At 39.0% G+C, this 21,456-nt stretch overlaps 1 protein-coding gene across 23 annotated transcripts in view; it reads left to right on the forward strand.

Annotated features, from left to right (window-relative positions):
* syd (JNK-interacting protein syd) overlaps positions 1 to 21,456 on the forward strand; it is a 138,637-nt gene that overhangs the window by 76,373 nt on the left and 40,808 nt on the right. For 21 of the 23 annotated variants that reach the window (XM_076183718.1, XM_076183719.1, XM_076183724.1 and 18 more), the window contains 5 exons: positions 627 to 843; positions 3,216 to 3,387; positions 9,920 to 10,033; positions 10,185 to 10,418; positions 16,698 to 16,856. In XM_076183718.1, coding sequence (XP_076039833.1) covers positions 627 to 843; positions 3,216 to 3,387; positions 9,920 to 10,033; positions 10,185 to 10,418; positions 16,698 to 16,856 — 896 coding nt within the window. Of the gene's footprint in view, positions 1 to 626; positions 844 to 3,215; positions 3,388 to 9,919; positions 10,034 to 10,184; positions 10,424 to 16,697; positions 16,857 to 21,456 lie in introns of those variants that run through there. The other 2 variants (XM_076183725.1, XM_076183741.1) reach the window with 2 other exon arrangements.

Raw genomic sequence — 21,456 nt, forward strand, 5'->3', positions numbered from 1 at the left:
TGAACCTCAGCCAATTCCCTCTACTGCTTTCTTCCCTCTCTTCCTCCTCCTCCTCCTCCTCCTCCTCCTCCTCCTCCTCCTCCTCCTCCTCCTCCTCCTCCTCCTCCTCCTCCTCCTCCTCCTCCTTCTCCTCCTCCTCCTCCTCCTCCTCCTCCTCCTCCTCCTCCTCCTCCTCCTCCTCCTCCTCTTCCTCCTCCTCCTATTTCTCTTCCTTAATTTGTAAGATAGTAACAACAAAACAGATCTGTGTTAATACAACACAAACGATCTCTAGATTATTCAGAGAAAGACCTATGGGAGGGTACAGAACCTGGTGCTGGTTTCTGTCAGGCTGCAAGTATTCATTTAGTGAAAATATTTTTAAGGCATCAATTATGTTGATGATGGAATGCCTTCAGATAATCATGGCTCATGTCATTCTGTAGTCTGCCTTTCTTTCACATGAAATTGGCTTTCCTTTGTCAGAACAGAATCAGGAAGGAAGAAATGTTACTATGGGTTATTTCACCTGGCTAAAGAAAAATATTATTTACATAGAATTATTAGATGATATAGTGGAGTTGAAATACATATTTATTAAAATTGTTAGGTATCAGAATTAAACAACAGATTTCTGTCTTCCACAGCCATGTCAAAGGAAGAGTACTAGCAGCATTAGCAGATGGAACAGTGGCAATATTTCATCGGCAAGAAGACGGGCAGTGGGACTTACACAATTATCACCTCTTGGATCTAGGCAAACCCCATCATTCTATCCGATGCATGCATGTTGTCCATAATAAAGTCTGGTGTGGCTACAGGAATAAGATTCATGTAGTTGATCCAAGATCAATGAGTGTAGAGGTAAATACTATTATTTTCTTCATTCCATACATAGATGAAACTACAAAGTTTGCTTAAGTTATAACTGGTAGTATTTTGGGGGATTTTTTTTATATATAAAAGGTAGATGTATGTATGTTTAGAAAGAAAATCAAGCATAAGTATATGTGTGAGACAGTGGTGGATGGAAGGATGAGTGATAAGGCATTAATGGACTGTATTGGTATGCAGAAGAAGAATAGAAATAGTTTTGGATGGCCATATTCTTATAAGAGAGAATGGGGGAATATCATAATTTTTTGGTGGAAGGCAAGTTGAGAATGGAGGATAGGTATAGAAAGAGGAAAAGGGTGTAAAGTAGAGAGGTTCTTAGAGTAAACTGTTTATGTGTTGCGATGGCTGTTCAATGTGTACATGGATGGGGGTGGTGCATGAGGTAAAGGTGAGGTTAAAGGGCAGGAGACTGGAGATGGTTAAAGAAAATGTAGATAAGTGGGAGGTTAGCCAGTTGCTGTTTCCTGGCAACACTGTGCGTGTGGCATGATCAGAGGGGGGATTAAGGGGGTTAGTGACAGAGTTTAGGGAGATATGTGATAGAAGAAAGTTGAAGTTAAATTTGGGTAAAAGCAAGGTGATGAGATGTACAAGGGAGAAAGATGGCAGTGAGTTGGAAGTAAGTCTTAAAGGAGAGAGACTGGAAGAAGTGGATAGCTTTAAGTATTTGGGGTTGCATATGGCAGGAAAGGGAGGAGTGGAGGTGGAGGTAAATTGTAGATTGAGAGAAGAAATTACATGCCTTGGGGGAATTAAAAAGTGTCATGAGAAATAGGCATCTGGGAATGGATGCAAAGAGGAAATTGTATTTACCTAGTTGTATTATATGGGAAGGGGAGCTATGCTCATGGTGACCCGTTGTTGTATCTTGCAAGATCAAGTTATTTCTTAAATTCTTGTATTGTGTTTGCACACACTGTTTCTTCATCCAATTTGTTCCATATATATATCATTCTGTGTGGGAAGCTGTTCTTTTTCAGGTCTCTTCTGTAGTTATCCTTTTTGAGTTTCATTACATGTCATGGAATCTAAGAAAGGAAAAGTTTGAATGTGTTTGAGATGAAATGTCTGAAAAGTATGGGGTTGGATAGAGTGAGAAAGTAGGAGGTGAGGAGGAGAGTGGGAGTGGAAAAGGAGATGACAGATAGGGGATGAAAGAGTATTGGAATGGTTTGGACACATGGAAAGCATGAGTGAAGAAAGATTAGTAAAAGAAGGGTACAAGGCAGAGATGGAGGGTGTGAACTTAGGGATGGATGGGGTGAAGGGGGGCATTAAGAAAAAGGGAGATGTCTGTTAAGGAAGGAAGGTAGAAAGCAAGAGATAGGGATGAGTGGAGAGTAGCTGTGTATAGATGATACTGTTATGCAATGCAGGGAGGGGGTTGGGGGTTAGGGATGGTTATGTGTGAATGACATTTTGATGCAACACAAAGTGATTTTTCTGCACGAGAGAATGGAGTGGGGGGTTGCCAATTAAATGAAACAGCCTTCCTGTGGATGTACTGTGTCTTGCTACATTGCCTCTGACCCAGAGCAGTGGGTGGGATATGGGGATGACCCATCATCCATGAGGAGCTAAGATGACAGGGACGAAGGGGTGGTGGAGTGGAGTGGAATGAGTGGGAGTAGGTATGTGCCTTTGACTTGGCTACCACCCTTGTAAGGGGGGAAAAGATCTTGGTATATAGATAGAAAACATGGAATGGGTGGGAGTGTGTGTGTACCTTTAGACTTGGCTACCTCCCTTATAAGGGGGAAAAGGTCTTTGGTATATAGATAGAATTTCTAGGGAAGAGACCAATTTTAACATGGTGTGAGAGCAGGAAGGAGTGTAATTTGGAGTGAAAGGGGTGGAGATGTTCTTCTATGCCCATCTTTGCTTAGCAGTTAACCTCTTCAATATGAGTCAAATTCTTGCTCACAGCATCAGATGACTAATGTACGATGCATCACACTTCTTGCATTATAAAATATAAAGTCACTGCTGTATTACTTATTCTCTTTCACTCTGAGTAATAATAAACACAGAAAACGTGATCAGACCAGTTATTAGAATTCAGGGGTCATTCAGCTACAACTACAAAATAGATATAATCAAGACACTGACACTGGCATCCTTGTATACCCACTTGCGCCTCATGATGACTATGTAGGCATCATCGTATCGAAAAGGTTAATGACATGCAGGTTGGGAAATATGTGTATCAGTTAATTCAAGGGTAGAACTAGTTTTTTAAGAATAAATTTTTAATTTCACTTCTGAAGCATTAGTTTTAAGTAAAAATGAAATGTATATTGGTTCTTTAGATTATTTTTGATAACTTCTCTCCACTGCAGAACTCTTTTGATGCTCATCCCCGGAAAGAGTCTCAAGTTCGACAAATGGCTTGGTTAGGTGAAGGTGTGTGGGTCAGCATTCGTCTTGACTCGACACTACGCTTATACCATGCACACACTCATCAACATCTCCAGGATGTAGACATTGAACCATACGTCTCAAAGATGCTAGGTATGTTGGTGGATTAACATTGTATGGTGAGTGTACATTGGTAAGTGTACACATAGAATGAGAGATTATGCATATATAACAGTTGGGTCACTTCTTGATTGTGTGTGATTCACCATGGTCTTGGATCACATGTTGGTTTTGTGATTGAAAGCTTTAACCCTCCCAGATGAAAGCTCAAAGCTCGTATATGTGTGTGTCTGTCTGTGACTGATTTTTGTCTGTCTGTTTATGATTAATTGTTGCCTTTTTTCATCAAGATTCACCCCACTACTCATATAGTCTTGGTTTCATTTCTACTGTTACATCATCTAAATACAGGTTAAAAGTCACAGGTGAGATTATGCACTCCTCCAAATCAACATTGTCCTTTGATATCTCACTCTCCCTGTTTACCATAGTAGGCTTCACATACATATATCAAAACCCTGTCCCCCTTATAAGGGGATAGCCAAATCAAGACATACACCTACCTTTCACCCATTCACTCATTCCATACCCATTTCAACACACATTTGTTGTCCTTTTTGTTCCCTTCACATACATATACCAAAGGCTTTTTCCTCCTTACAAGGGAGGTAGCCAAAATCATACATATGCCAATGGCTTTTTTCCCTCTTACAAGGAAGGTAGTCAAAGTTAAAGCCAAAGTCAAAAGGAATAATTCCACCCCCACCCTTTTCATCCCCACACCTTCACCTATCATAAAAGCTCTTCATTGCTTGTAGATATATTCTCCCCTTACAGGCTCATTGGTCTCACTTGTGAGACTTTGGAGTTAGGGGAAGAAATAGATAGTGAAAAAGCTTTGATGATGAGTGTCAAAAAACAATAGATACAGATTTTTTAATGGTGATGATATATGGCATACAAATTGTCATTACTCCAAAAAATTATAAGGGAAGATAATGTTTTTATTTTCTTAATTTGCAAAGTACATACTAGGGAATGCTACTTGTTAGGTACATATGTGTTATGACTTTACAAAGTTGTGACTTGGTAGCTTAAGATTTATTCAGTTATGTTAGGTGTATTTGAGCTAAAACGTAGCAGTCATTTCATTTCTACTCATAATTTTTTTGTGCTATATTAGTAACACATTTTGAGAAAGCCAGTTTGTACTGGCAAGTATAGAAAATTTTATTTTCCTGTTTACTTTTTCTAGAGCAAGTAGAATTTCAGTGGAATGATTTAAGTGAACATGATAAGAAATCTAATTTTTTATGCTTGAATTCTATGCATTGCAGGTAAATCATTGATTATGATTTTGTTTGATGTGTTTTATAAACACTGCAAGCTTGTTTACATATGTATTTATACGGTTATGAGTTTTGGGTCTTCCTTGACTATGTGGTTGACTTACTAGAGGTTTCCATCTTTTGTAGAATTCCATTGTTGATTTACTTTTTTATTTTCTTAATGCGGCAATCTTTTAGAAAGTGACTTTGGTGTAAAATGTGAGTTACCTCTACTTTGGGAAGTAGGTAGGGGCCTGTCAATGTTTTGCACCAAGTTGCACTTCTTAAAAAAGTAATTGTGATAGCTAGATACTAGGATATTCATTTAGTAGGTTGATAGCAATGTTAGTTAGATTTGACAAGATATGCTATTAGTTATATATTGTATGCATTGATTGTAATATTAGATGCTTATTTTTTGTTTCTTTGGCTTAATGACAGTATTAGATGTTTCTAGTTTACTTCACCATCAATAACTTTGCTTAATAGTAATACATACATAAATATGTACATATATATCTAGAAATATCATAAGGCTTTTTGACCCTTTTTAGAGTTTGGCCAAGTCAAAACATACACCCATCCCACACCCATCTAGCAAGGCCATTTGTTGTTCATCCCATCTTAGCACTTTGTGGATGAAAGGTCATCCTTATCCTGTGCCACATGTCAAGGGTCAGGCAGTGCAGCAAGACATGGCTCCTCCACAGCAGTGCCTGACAACTGAAACTAGATTATCCCCACTTCGTCATTACATGGCAACACCCCATTACCTTCCCTGTTATCCACTTGGGAATTGTAATGGAGTAGAAAGAAGAAATACCTTGTCCATTTACAAACACTCTTCATGCCTATCTTTTACATTTTCCTTTCCTTCCTCAACAGACATTCCTTTTCCATCCAGTGCACTCCTCCACCCCATTACACTTCTTTCTTGGTCATCCTCACAAGTTCCTTCCATCCACTCTGCTTTCCACACATTTTTTTTTCTCCCATATCTTCACTTGTTCTTTCAATCTTCCTGAACCATCCCAGCATTCCTTGATCAACCTGATCTGCCAGCTCTCTTTCCACCCCTACATTCATTCTATCTATCCTTGTAGATCCCATCATACTTCTTAAACACTTCATCTCAAATATATTTAGACTTGGCTTCTTTTAGCACTTTCAAATTCAAAGTGTCTGATCCATTCATTGCTATAAGCACAATCACTCCCATGTACAGTCTTCTTTGTGTTTAACCACTTCAGTACAATTCAAATTCTTGCGCGCAGCATTGGCTGCCATAAGTACGAGTATGATTCATCACACTATTCGCATTATAAAATATAATGTCACTGCTGTATTACTCTCTCTTTTACTCTGAGTAACAATAAACAACAAAATGTGATCAGACCAGTTCACAGAATCCAGGGGTAACTCATGTACAACTACAAAAATTACATATAATCAAGATGCCACTTGTACCTCATAAAGCCTATGTAGGCGTCATCGTACCGAAGTGGTTAACCACTTCCGTACGACTTATATTCTTGTGCGCAGCATCGCCTGCCATGTGTAATTTGCATCACACTAATCACATTATGAAATATAAAATCACTGCTGTATTACTCATTCTCTTTTACTCTGAGTAATAATAAACACACAAAATGTGATCAAATGAAGTCGCAGAGTCTGAGGGTAAATCATGTACATACATATACCAAGGCTTTTTCCCCCTTACAAGGGAGGTAGCCAAAAAGAAAAAGGCATAAAATCATTCCCACCCATTCCATCCCTAAATACACTCCACTCCCCTCCACCCTCCCTCCCATCCTAGCACCTCCTGGATGATGGGTCATCCCTGCCAACACTGGCATCATTATGTACCCACTCTCACCTCATAATACCTATGTAGGCGTCATCATACTGAAGTAGTTAACCCGCTTGTTAGCCAAGCTGGTTAGAGCATTGCTACTTGTAGCGGAAATGGAGGTGACGACAGTTTGAACCGTGCTGCCAGCAAGTTGGACCAAGGGTATAGTTCATTAAAATTGATGCTACAAAATCCTCTGTAAGGGGCACCATCCTAGTCTCCTGATAGGGGGAGTTTGTAACATTAAATGGAATCATCATCATCACCTATTTTTAATAACACTTCATTCCCTCCATATATGTATTTGTTTCCCTTGAGCACTCTGTAATTCACCAGTTTACCTTCACCTTGCTACATATGACCCCTAATACCTTCAACTCTGCTTCTTCCTAGCTCCCACCCTTTAAAATTGCCTCCAGCCCAGAGCCACCCTTATCCTTTAACAGTAATAGTTTTACTTATGTTGCTCAGAAGCGATTTTGATATGAGTAAAATAACTTCAGAAATTTAACATATAAAGATATACATATTGTATATTAAGGCAGCAAAGGTACAGTGGTAGTGTGTATATAGCAGTTGCAAATGAAGTGAGCTCATAGGTTTGAAACCCAAAGTGAGGTACTATTATGATTTGCTTACAAGCTGACATTAGAGATGATGGATGCTCAGTAACTGAGTGGGTTAGAGCATCACTATTGTTGACAGCGGTCGAGGTGATGGCAGTTCAATGCTACTTCCCGATGGGGAAGCCCTTGGCTTTGATGACCTGCTGGAGTCTCTTGGGGACAGAATCGGCCAAGTTCTGACTGTGGGAAGCAGGAATTTCCTCCCACACCTTCCGGATGGCTATCTCAAGCTTGGGAATTGTAGATGTGTCCTCCTGATGAAGACATTCCCTTAATGATGCCCCATAAGTTTTCTGTGGGGGAAATATTGGGTGACTGACCATGCCAATCCTCTATGTAGTAGTCAACCTCAATATCACTGAGCCACTTTTTGGCTGCCCTTCAGGTGTGGCAAGGGGTGCCATCCTGTTGAAGGGTCTCATACCTGGTTTTTGCGAAACACTCCCCTAAATTCTCCTGTAGAAGGTTAATATAGTGCTCAGAGTTGACAGTCGGGCCCTTAGGGAGTATTACAAGGTTCTCCAAACCACCATAGCCAAGGGTACCCTGCACCATAAGATAGCGTGGGTGCTTAACACTTGTCACCGTCAAGTGTGGGTCACATGCTGACGTGGTATTAGACTTCCACACCTTCATTCCCTTGCTCTCACTTATACAAAAGATTGCTTTGTTGGTCCAAAGGATCTTACTCCTTTGAACAAGGTCACAGTCTTTATGATCTTTGAAAATTGGACATTGCAGCACCTTTGTTTTGCAGTGACAAGGGGCTTTATATGTGGTTTCACTTTCGAATAATTTAACCACTTCTGAATATTTTCCTGAATTGTCCTGATGGAGATGTCACTGAAAAGCTTAGGGTTCTTTTCCTTCAATTCCTTTGCAGTTGTAGAAGGGTTAAGGTCCAGCTGATATTTTACAAGCCTTTACTCCTTCAGGGAAATCTTCAGGGCCTTATCCCAAGCATGTTTGTGGAGGGGCATGGTATCAACCCCTCCACCTGTGCACCATTTTGTTAGGAGTCTGGACACAGCACACTCAGTCACACATGATGCCCTGGCTATTTCTCAATTATTCTTTCCCTGTTTGTGTAGTTGAATCACTTTCACAGTGTTATCATACATTTCGCAATTTCCAGGCATCATGCAAAGGGCAGGGCACACCCCCAAAAGTCAGTGAACACCGTGAGAAAATGAAGAAACTCGGTGACAATGCAAAAAAAAAACACTTCTATCAAAGGACGTCACACTCTGACCGGCTTTGTCACATGTGGCTATTGTGTGGGTGGATGGCTAAAGGTTGCCAGTTGGTCACCTTCTCCCGCACAATTTTTGTGAACAAGATATCACACAGGTCCCAAAAACACGGACTGTTATGCATATTCAAAAAGTTTTCAAAACGGTCTGCACTAATTGTACATACATGCATATATACATACTCAAGATTGGTAGAAATAATACAAGAAAGAGATGGTTGGGCAGACTGTGCCTTTTTGGACTTAAAAAAGGCTTTTGACAAAGTACCACACAAAAAGCTACTAATAAAAATTGAAACAATAGGTGGAATACAGGGAAAATTATTGGAATGGATGAAAGACTTCTTGAATGGAAGAAAAATGAGAGTGGTACTTAGAGAAAATAACTCAAATTGGGGAAATATGATAAGTGGAGTCCCCCAAGGCTCTGTATTGGCTCTGATAATGTTTGCTGTTTATATAAATGACATGGATGAAGGCATCAAATGTTGTATAAACTTCTTTGCAGATGATGCAAAACTATTGAAGAGAGTAAGTACAGAAGAAGATTAAAATCTTTTCAAGAAGACCAGGACAAAGTCTGGAAATGGAGTATAAAGAACAAAGTGAATTTCAACATTATGAAATGTAGTATAATGAAATTTGGAAAAATAAAAATAGAATATCCAGTCAATACAAAATTTGTACAAAGGAAGTTACAAAAGTAAACTCAGAAAGAGACCTAGGAGTAATTATCTCAAATGACATGACACCAGACAAACATGTTACAAAATAGTTGGAGAAACTTACAATTTAATAAGATCAATGAAAGTGGCCTTTGACTACAAAATACAACTAGGTAAATAAATACATATACTAAAACTTAGTTCCTTGTGAGTAGGGGGCCATCCCTGGCCCATGCTCCCTGGTTGGGTCAAAAGCAATGCAGTAAAACATAGCACAGTCACAGCAAGTTGACTTGTTCAGAGAAGATGCTAAACCTTTTCAGTATGTGGTACACCATAGATTTATGTGCATATCTTATATAATGGAAAAATGTTTTTGACTAAAAGGTTTAAGAGAATCCCAAGCAACTCCTTTCACCCGCTGGCTTTTATTTTTATTTTTATTTTTATTTTTTATTATTATTATTTTTCTTCTTCTTTTTCTTCTTCTTTTTCTTCTTCTTCTTTTCTTCTTCATCTTTTCTTCTTCTTTTCTTCTTCTTTTCTTCTTCTTTTCTTCTTCTTCTTTTCTTCTTCTTTTCTTCTTCTTTTCTTCTTCTTCTTTTCTTCTTCTTTTCTTCTTCTTTTCTTCTTCTTCTTTTCTTCTTCTTCTTTTCTTCTTCTTTTCTCCTTTTCTTCTTCTTATCTTCTTATCTTCTTATCTTCCTCTTCTTCTTCTTGTTGACAGTATTATATGATTTAATTTGGCCGAGGGGTGTTCCCCAGAGTGAATGATTGAAGTCAGTTTAACTGATGATAATTTCATGTATAGATAACACATTATATTTGTTATTGAAACTGTAGCTGTATGTATTGCATAAGTAAAATGATGTGTATTTTTTTCACTATATACTTGGAAGGTACTGGCAAGTTGGGTTTCTCGTTCGTGCGCATCACTGCACTACTCATCTCGTCTAATCGATTGTGGATTGGCACTGGAAATGGTGTCATTATTTCTGTCCCACTCTCCGAAAGTAAGTTGATAAGAGAAAGTAAGTTTAGTAGAAAATGTTTATTAAATCCAAAGTCATGGGGTGGGGTTTGATGTAAATAGTTCCTAATAGGATAATATGTACACTCTCAAATTCTTGGTCATTCTAAAATAATTTTTATCTCTCTTTTCAGGTGCCAACCCTAGGCCTGTCCAAGCTTCTAATAGTACAACACATAGCACAAGTCCTGGTGTTGTTGCTATTCCTGGATCTCTACCTCGAATGCCAGGAGGAGTGATTCGTGTGTATACAGACAGACGGGATTCTGTGACTCCTGGTTCCTTCGTGCCATTCTGCTCGATGGCTCAGGCACAGTTGTCTTTCCATGGTCATCGAGATGCTGTTAAATTCTTTGTGGCTGTGCCAGGTTAGTTTATATCAAGGTAGTATGTATACACATATACACATGTAACACTTTTTCTTTTCTGCACTTTTTTAAAGCAGGGAGCATTAAAAAATAAAATGGGTCTTGAAGTGGAAGCTAAAGATTGTGGGGCTTGTTCCAGTAGATGTAGTATTAGTAGGGGACAGGTATGAAAAGTTGTAGGGCTAATTATGCTAAAGAGATTAAGGCTATAAAAATGAAAGTGAAGGAGAAATAGATAAGAAGAAATTTGTTTTAATAAGCGTTACAGGAGGCAAGGCATGTTTAGGTATCCAGGGGTAGTAGTGGGAGGTAGGATGAAGGAGGATGCTGAGCAGGGAGTAACTGAAGCAGGACAAGCAGTGTAAATTCTGCAGAAGGTATGGAATAGAAGGAGCATAACCAAAAGTGCAGGATAATAGATGGTTGTGGGTGAAGTTTGGTTATTGCTGCTATAACTGAAAGAAATCTAATCATTGAAGGTGGGAGGCACAGTGGAAAGAGATTGAAATGGTAAAGAAAAATCATATTAGGTCTAAGATTTTAGAAGATTGTGTTATTTTATAAATGTTAGTATTGAAGGGCAGTGGGCAGTATGGGCCTTCATCCACAAGGAGCTAAGATGAAAGGGTGACAGGGTGGTGGATGGGAGTGGAATGGGTGGGAGTGGGGGCAAGTTTTTTAGTTGGTTACCTCCCTTATATGGGGGAAAAGGCCTTTTATATGTAGATAATCGATAGTATTGATGGGAATGGGTTGGGGTGGGTGGATGCCATGCCTGGCTACCTTCCCTATAAGGGGTAGATTGGTAAATAGAATGAAGGTATGCTATTTTAGAGCATTATGAGTGAGTGAACAGTGAAAATAGATATGAACCAGAAATCAAAGGAAGTAGGTGTGTGGAGGTGTCTTAGGGGAAGTATATAATGTGGAAAAAATTGTATATGCTCTTCAAGTAGGATGTCTAGAGACAAGGCTGAAAGTGAGGGAAGGACGAGGGCAAGGATGAATTGTAGATTGTTTAGCATTACATACTAAAAGTACTGGTGGGAGCACTCAGCCAGACACTCAAGGGAACAACAACAAGTACTGGAAAAGTGGCAAGTTGTGTTGAAACTTGGAGGAGTCGGGGAGACACTTTGAGTATGTTAGTTTTTGTAGCTTAAATATACAGCCCATTTCGCTATGCTACCTCATATTGGAACACACTTTATATTCATAGTAATGTGCTTTTGTGTAAGTTTTGTTATGCACATACACCCATTACACTTGTGTACAGGCACCTCTATATATGTATAACAATAATTATGTGTACATATTGTTTCCTTTTATTTATTCACACTGTGATAGTAAATGGTTTTTATAGTTTGATAGGAAACGTTGGAGGTTCTCAACATTGCTTATTGGATAGATGGAGGAAGATATAGCTTATGTGATGGATACCCATGCATGATATCCTCAAGGATAGAAGCACTGGTGAATTACTAGTAATTGAATACAAACTGTTTTTGGTTTTCTAATAGACTATGTGCAGCAATTTTTATTTTTAGTCATAGACATTGTGCTGCTATTAATTTTATTAGCCTTTATTTTTGGCAAGCATGAAAACATTGGGTGTTTACAATCTTGGGTTAATGTGTTGTCTTGATATCTAAGAAATGCCAGACAGAAAATAGATATTTTACTCATTGTTAATGTATTTTCAAATGGGATGGCTTACAAGGATCAGAGTTGTTCTGCACAAGGCCTCCATTACTGAACTGTAGTAGAAAAAAAGTTGAGAACCTCAGGTGTTGCACTAACCCGTTTAATGTACATGTTCACACAGTACTTCAAACTACTTGTGTTTTATTTATTCTAATTGGTTGATTTATTGATTTATTTGATTTTTTTAGACTGCATGTTATGTGCACATTCCTTAATTAGTTAACAAGACTCAGATGAAGTATGTTACTCTTGCTTTGATTGCATTAATGGTATTTCTAAAAGGAAGATGTGTTTTAGATTTGAAATACACAAAGATTTTGTATAACCTTTCATGTAATTTAAGTAGGCTTTTATTTGTATTTTTATGCTGTAATAAGTCAAAGCTTGCTTTGACTTTGCTACCTCTTTTACAAAAGGAAAAAGGTCATTTGTATTTATGTACATTTTATGCGAGGGACCAGTGATGAGTACCTACAAGTGGTGGTCCTGCAAGGTGGACATTAGAAATAATTGTCTCCCTGCTGCTCATCTTCAAAGCCTGTCAACACCTTTAAATCAATCTGAAGTCGCAGCCCAGCAGGGCCGACACTAAGTCCTTGGACTGGTCTTGTGATCTCTTTTGATCATTCAACTGTATATATATTTCCTCCACCTTTTCTCACAGAGAGTTCTAACAATCAGTAAGTGCTCCCCTCCTCCTTTAACCTGGTGACTTGGAAACTATGCAGCTGTATGTCAGTTATTTTCATGTGCTCTGTGTGGAGGACTTTGGTTTCTGTGTGTAAATGAGGCCCCACATGGAGAAGTGTCCCATGCAACACAATGGCCGGTTTTGAGTTACGCACATATAACACTATTTTGGCCCTTCTACTTCAATCCGAGCATGTCGGAAAGGACAAAACGTGACCTGCAATATGGTTGAAATGCTCCTAAAACAAAGTGGTAAAACCTCACGCTCGCTCGGCCGGCGCAAAATAGTGTTATATGTGCGTAACTCAAAACCGGCCATTGTGTCGCATGGGACACTTCTCCATGCGGGGCCTCAAATGTTCTATTGGAGATAGTTTTAGTGCATCTGGTTATCATACAAAGCAAAGCACTGAGAACAATAACAAGCTGCACTAAAACCACCGCAGTAGAACATCTACACATACTAATCAAATTCCTCCTTATGGAACAGTGCATGAAAAGACAGGCATGTGGTTTTATACAAGAGCTTAACCTTACCCATCCATCCCATTGCATAACACAAGCTGAACAACCAACTGAAAATACACATATTGCAACATAGCACTCAAACATTTACAACAGCCTACCACCTGCACCACACAACACATCCGTACAAAAACATGTACACACTCAAATCTCAAGACTGCTCACCAAACTCCCTTCAACACTAAAAATCTTTATACATCAGCTCAGTAGAGAAATCTTTCTCACAACAAATAAGGACCATACTAGCTTGATTGGATTTAGGTCTCCATCCAGCTTTAGAATAATATCAACATAAAATAGGCTTGGCCACAGAAAAAATTGTCCCAGATGCAATTACTATACAGTAGATATTGAGGACCACATCCTAGATTGGCTGACTATTGCCTTACCCAAACAACAAATTGATATTTCTTCCTTGAGTGTCTGATAGGCCAATCCAGCAACTGTTGCCAGTAACCTGGGAGAATGGGTGTCTTGCAAAAAAGACTTGAGGCAACAGATTGATCAAATGAAGCTTTGTATTGTGTTGTTTGTAGGAAGTCAGTGTTTTCATGATTGTTGGGAACCATGCTGTAGAAGTGTAATCAAGTGTAGGGGTCTTATGTGTTGTTTGTATTCCATGATTAGTGTTTCTGGTGAGCAGTGGGTCTCCTACATGAGAGACTTGGGGCAACAGGTTGATTGATTAATTGCTGCTGGTCAAAACTATTTCTTGTTACTAATCTGAGTATGTTTAGTTTCTTGTTAATTTTTAGTGTCAGGTCCTTGTTTTATGGGTTGAAGGACATTGTGTATCACAAATGGTAGAAGTTAGCTTTGCTGTTGGGTGTTTCTTTGAGTTTTGTGGCTCGCTGCATTGCCTTGGACTTGAGTTCAGATGTGAGAGGCATTAAATAGGTAATAAGATGTATGAAATAGGTGTGTGCTTCGACTTGGCCACCCCCTTATAAGGGAGGAAAAGACCTGTGGTATGTATGTATCTATGTTTTTTTTATCTATGGTTGTCTGAAGTGAGCACTGTCACTGATAATTTTGAGAGGGAAGTTGCCATTCTGTTGTGTCTCAGCCACAGTTCCAAATTGTCAAGTTATATTTATGCATTTTTAGCAGCTGTTTGGATGGTGCTGTGATGCATAAGGGGGAGTGGGTGGGGGATTGGGGATGAGGGAGTATGTGTGAAAATTAAATTCACGCAGTCTGAAGGGATTTCTCCCCATCTTCTCCATTTCTGCATGAGGGGACATAGAGGATGGGTTGCCGATTTAATGAAGTGGCCTTGTTTTGGATGTGCTCTGTGTCTTGTGACACTGCTTCTGACCCAGGGCAGTGGGGGAGATGCAGGGATGACCAGTCATCCAGGAGGAACCAAGATAAAAGGGAGGGAAGGGGGTGGATGGGAGTGGATTATGTGGGATGGAAATGGTGGAAGTAGTTTTTATGCCTTTGTTTTTTGACTACCTCCCTTGTAAAGGGGAAAAAGTCTTTGGTATATGTATGTAGCAGCTGTTTTGTTGTTGTACTGGGAATTGATAGGTCACCTGTGGGCTTTGAAGTTGTGCTCTGGATTAGGTGTGGGGAGGTCATTCATGACTGGGTTAAACAGTGTAAGTGATAGTATTACTCCATGTAGGACTCCATTGCACACTCTTTTAGTTCCTGGTAAATCATTGATTTGAGATACTCTGCAGCCTCTGCAAACTAAGTTTGTCAGCCATTGTCATTATGGTGCCTGTCTCAATGATCTCGTTTTGACAGGATGTCTTGGGACTGTGTCAAAAGCTTTGTACATACCTATCACTACCATTACTGACCTATCTGGTAGTAATTTTTTGTTAAAGCTCTCCAGTACTTGTTGAGTAATGTTATTGAGGACAAAAGTACAATATCTCTCCTTTGAGTGATATGTGGGGCAATCCAGTGGCTGTTTCTAGTTACCTAGAAGCTGAGGTCTCCTGCAAGAGAGATCTGGGACAATAGATTGATTGATTGATTCCCAGTTTCAACTTCTTGAACATTATTTTCACAGTTTTCTTCATTTCAAAGGAATCTCATAGAAGTCAAAATTTTCTGTTAACCACTTCAATATGACTCAAATTCTTGTGCACAGTATCGGCTGCTAAACATATGATTCATCACATTACTTGCATTATTAAATATAAAGTCACTGCTGTATTACTCATTCTCTTTTACTCTGAGTAATAATAAACACAGAAAATGTGATCATACCAGTTCTCAGAATCCTGGGGGTAATTCCTGTGCAACTGCAAAGATATATACCTGGTATATATAATCAAGATGCTAATGCCAACATCCTCATGTACTTACTTGCGCCTCATGACACCCACGTGGGCATCGTTGTACTGAAGTGGTTAGTGGTGTAAATAATGGCTTTTATATAAGCCCCTAATTCATTAATTCTTTCCTTATAATGTGTTACATGAATTTGAAGCTAGGTATGATCAATTGGAGAGTAGGAGACGGGACCTAATGAGTGTTGTTCCTTTTCTGTGTGCTACAGTTAAGTAAATACATGTCTTACAATAGCTAGAAAAATGTGTTTACCCAGGAATACTGTTACTGCAGTCTCCTCACTGTTTGAGTAATCAACTAGTAGGAAGAGGAGGAGGAGGAGGAGGAGGAGGGGAGTAGTTAGTGTTTGTTAGCTCTTATGTGTAAAAGTGTGTGTTGGGGGGGGGATCTAAGTTGGTGTAGAGGGATCTTAGGGCTTTACTAGGAATTGAATGCCAGCCTTGTGATGCTACAGTTCTGAATGGAGGTTTTGATAGTGATGGGATTTGAAGAAGAGCAGTGGAGAGAGAGGAATCTGTCTGTCTTATAAGACTATAACAAATAGGAATTCAATATTGGTCTCTCATTGAGTATCAAATTGTATCACAGAATTTATTGATAAGCTTGCCATTTTTAGACTGCAGAAAAATATTTGTTAAGCATGGTTAGATTTAGCATAGTGTGAAGGACAGTTATATTTGCTTCAAACAGAAATTAGTGGATAATGACCCATTTCTTAGAGAAAGAATGGTTTATACCACATTCAGTTTTTCTTGGCACCTGGAAGAAGTGATATTACTTGTGACATTTATCTGAACCATGGCTGTGTATTTCAAAGATAAAACATATTTGCAGTTGTTCTGTCTGTTTGTCATGTCCTTTTGCTACATCTTTTCAAAACTGGTTGTCCCTTGTACTCTAGATTTTCTCCTCAGTGTTTGCTTGTGTGCAGTGCAAATTGCTTAGCACTATTATTTACCTTAGAATAACTCCCTCCCTGCCCAGGTTCCTCCGAGCTTTAAGATCCTGTGTTTTTGCATGTTATTAATGGTACCGCCACCACACTCACAGGCTCAGGGGGATATAATGCCCTTTCAGCGGCTCCACCTGCCACGCACCAGGTGTCACAGGCGAAAGAAGGGGAAGATGACATTTCAACAGAGGAAACCAAGAAACCCAAGAGTATGCTGGTCATATCTGGAGGGGAAGGCTATATTGACTTCAGGATAGGTAAGCTCACCTTTCAGATATTCAATAAATTTTCTCTTTGGAACTTTAGTTATGATTGTAGATGTTTCATACAAAATTATGGAAAAGGCTAGCAGATATGCTTATTTATTTATTCTTTTCTATTCTGGTGTGTGGCTTTGTGACAGTCACTGTATGTGTATACTGCAAAACAGTGGGGTTTGACTTGAATCTATGGTCATAGATGAATTCATTTGTCATTATTTTCCTAACAGCCAATTCCAGTAAGTTTTTTGGCAATATTTTTAACAGGATTAGACAGATTTTGATGATTTACCTAAGGAGAAATGGTAGGTCAGGAATCATTAGATTCCTTACTATCACACTGACCCAACCATCTTACTTTTATTCTTTGTTGGGGCTTTCAATTTAGGAGTAAGGGTTGTCCATAGTGCTTGGCTATTATTTGATACATTTTGTCTAGTATGGTTGAACTTTACCATGCCATCAGGTATATATAATGTGGCCATTATCATTTCTAATGATAATGCCTTTGTTTTTTTGGCTACCTCCCTTGTAAGGGAGGGAAAGCCTTCAGTATATGTATATATGTATGTATGTATTATCATTTCAGAAGTGGTTAGCTTTTAAGCAGAAAGCAGTTTGAGTATGCATTTGTAATGGGGTTAGAAATTCTCACATTGGGATTTGGTAGCAGTAATAGGAATTGAGCAGTTTATGAAAGTTTCCAAGTTTCTATTTAGTCCTGGAGGTGCTGAGATGGGAGGGATGATTGAATGGGATTTGTTTATCTTGAGGAGGTGAGGGAGAGAATGGGCAGAAAGAGTGCTGAGGGTGGTTGGCATGTGGAAAGGATGGGTGATGAAAGACTGTCAAAAAAAGTATGTGGAAAGTAGAAGTGGATGGAGTGAGCTTCAAAGGAAGACAGTAAAGTAGATGAGTATGGGAAAGGGGTCTTTGGATGTACATAGGAGTGGTTAAATGGAATAGATTTAGTAACCATGTAGTGAGTGCTGAAACTATTGTCAGTTTTAAGAGAAGGTCAGATAACTTTATGGATGGAGATGATAGGTGGTAGCAAGACACAGTACATCCAAAGCAAGGCTGCTTCACTTAATTGGCGACCCCCCCTCCCCAGCCCTTCATGCAGAAAAAGAGAAGATGGTGAGAAATCCCTTTGGGTTGCATGAAGATATCATTCACATATAAGCTCCCTCCACAACCCCTGCCTCTCCCTCCTTACATTGCTTCTGACCCAGGGCAGTGGGCAGGATACAGGGATGACCCATCATCCAGGAGGAGCCAAGAAAAGAGGGAGGGAGGAAGGGGTGGTGGTGGAGAGTAGAATGGGTGGGAGTTGGTACATGCCTTTGACTTGGCTACCTCCCTTGTAAGGGAGAAAAAGCTCTTGGTATATAGATAGATGATAGGTGGTAAAGGACATGGAACTGCTTAGTGCAGACCATATGGCTTCTTGCAGTCTCCTCCATTCTTATGTTCTTATAGAATGATATTGAAAAGGGAAAAGAGGGTTTAAAAGATAAGCATGGATAGAGGAAGGATGTGAATAGACGAAAGGATGATGTGGCTCTAAGGGGTGTTCTTTTCTTCTACATGGATTTATTGAATCATCGTCACCAAATTGATTTTTAGTGGACGAGGAGTAGGGGAGGGAGTTACCATATGCTGAAGCAGTGGGGTTAATTCAACTCTGGCTGTCAGGACCTGTCGTGAAAGTGTGGTGGTTTGCTGTATTGCCTTTGAGCAAAGGGGCCTAGCAGGGGATGATCCTTAATCCATGAGGCTCTGATATAGGAGTGCTTTTATTTGTACTGTATTGGGATATTGACTGCATAATGATATGGTCAGTAATTTAGGGACTGTTTTGGAACACCCTTATGGAGTAGAGCCATGTCAGTGGGCATTTATATATATATATATATATATATATATATATATATATATATATATATATATATATATATATATATATATATATATATATATATATATGTGTGTGTGTGTGTGCGTGTGTCCCAATGTTTCCTCTAAGCTGTGTGCACGAGTACACACACGTTTTACAACTAGCACATATAAAGAAAAAATGTGCACACCCAACTTTTTCAAATTATGTTAAAATCCATTTGATAAAGAAGTTCTACCCAAACATAAACTTTTATAATATCTAAAAATATGGTAACTTACCAACCGTTAAACCAATAATTCCCCCCCCCCCCTTCTAACTCTAGCGCTTCCATTACAAACAAAATTACTTTGGCGCCATGGGTGTGCACATACTTTTCAGAGAATACAAAGTTTGCACACAAACAAATTTCAGTGCATACTCACAGCAAAAAATTAGAGGGAACATTGGTGTGTGTATGTGTATGCAAGTGCACATGTGTGTGTTGTATTTATTTATTTATTTTTATTTAGTCAAAGAAAAAAAATCTGAAATTTCATTGGAAGCTGTCAGCTTCAGTGATGCGGAACAGTACCAATTAGTAGAAAATCCTGTGCACTCTTGTTATTAGAAACCCCATTAAATCATTAATTTAGAATATTTGATGGTGGATATAACCTGTATCAGTGACCTATGGTAAGTACAGTATTTTTTTTGTCAGGTAAGAAAGCAAAACTGTTTAATTTAGCATTGAGTAACTGCTGCTGCACATATCATGAACATAGCAATTATTTTGCACTCATTTTTGTTGATTGTTTAGTTTACATTTCTTTTCGTATATTATGTCGCACAGCTTATGCTATACAAAATTCAAGATCACCCATTTCAAATTGTGGTAGGTTGAATAATGGGATTCAATTTATTGTATTGTCTGTTGCACATGTCAACAGCTGAAGATATATTTGTATAATTGCACCCACATGTAATTTCAGATCCACACATGATTATACAAAAAAAAAAAAAAAAAAAAAACTAGTGGTGTTTGCATCCCCTCCAGCATTGAATTTGTTATAATAGAAATGCCAGAAGATAGTTATGAATTTATGTTAAAGTTTATGTCCTGCCAAGTTGTATCATTGTTTAGATTTTTTGTGGTTAATTGTATCAAGTCCTGTTTTTGGGGTATTGACTGTGTAGTTATATGCAGTCAATACTTCAGGAAGTTTAGTGTTGCCCCTTCTGACCCTAGTCATGCAGCTTTCCTTCACATTTGGAGACAAGTCTCTACTTATAGAGGAATGCTGAGCCACTTTTTACTCTTACTGTCCCTTGTTTCTGCTGTCCCTAAATCTCCTTTAACATCCCTAGGACCCACTTTTTTTTTTCAATATTTTGTGGAGGATAAGACTGCTGCCGTCATGTTCCCTTGTGTGTCGTAAAAGGCAACTAGATATGATAGAGTAAGAGGACTGTAAGTCCCACCCACATGTTATATCTCTTCTATGAGGAGGCAAGGCATGCTTTGACTAGTGCCCCAACTTACAAGAGAGAAAAGGTCATTGGTACATACACATCTCCAAACAGGTGTATTGGCAACATAGTTACGTGCAGTTGATTCTTTAGTAACACCCCAATGGACCAGAGTCACACAATATTCTTTGTTCAGAGACAAATCATAAATTTCATGTTCTCCTTGGTCTTCTGGTAGGCGTCTTAGTATTCATTTCCTCCACTATCCTCCCATCACACTCCCTTCTCACATGCCCATGCCTTTGAACCAATTTCTGTTTCACTCTTCCTTGTATTTCCTTCATCCCACACTCCCTAACTACCTTCCCATATGACACCCCATCCTGCCAACCCTCTCCATATGTTTAATACACATGATTTTCCAGTTTTAAAATCAAATTGAAAGCTTCATGGAAGTGGTTAAATGATTATCAAGATAATTGATCTTTATCACCCCTAGTCCATTATTTGGATATGTGAATTGGTACTTTTGGGCTGGAGTATAACTTTAACTTTGAGGTTAGCGAGCTTAATTGCATCTGGGTGACCTGGACAGTTTTCTGTGACCAGCAGGAATTGAATGTCTCCATCTCTTTGAAAAACCACTCCCTCTCTTTCACAAAGTAGTTATTGAACCAGCCTGTGAACACTGAAAGAGTAACCCTTGCTTTTTCATTCCAGCAGTACCCAATTGTTACCTTGAGTTTGACTGATTGGAAACCCACAGTGGTCCTTGTGCCCTCTCATACATCTCTCTTGGAAGTAACCTTGGACTGATGTCAGCATTGTATAGATATGGAACTTTTTCTGTGTTGCCTGGTGGAAGTTGTAGAGGGAAGGGAGTAATAATTTCTCAGTTCTCTTTTGTGTAAAGGTGGAAGAAATACAAATGAAGTTGATATAGTGAGATCTTGGGCTCAGTGAGGTTTGAAGGTGGGTGGCAGGGAGATGACACTGACATTCTTCTCACAGGGGATCAATGATGGGTACTTGGTTGGTCCTGCAAGATGGACAGTGTTATCTATCCATATACCAAAGGCTTTAACCCCCTTTTAAGTGAGGTAGCCAAGATGGACAGTGCAGCTGCTCATTTTCAAAACCCATCTACCTTTTCACCTCCACTTCATCTCTGGACTGAGCTCAAATTCTCTCTATCAACTTCAGTTGTATATCTCACAACCATTTCACCCATGGATAGCTGACAACTAA

This window comes from Oratosquilla oratoria, chromosome 4 (assembly GCF_046742065.1).
Source record: "Oratosquilla oratoria isolate Oo_2021 chromosome 4, ASM4674206v1, whole genome shotgun sequence".
Lineage (NCBI taxonomy): Eukaryota > Metazoa > Arthropoda > Malacostraca > Stomatopoda > Squillidae > Oratosquilla > Oratosquilla oratoria.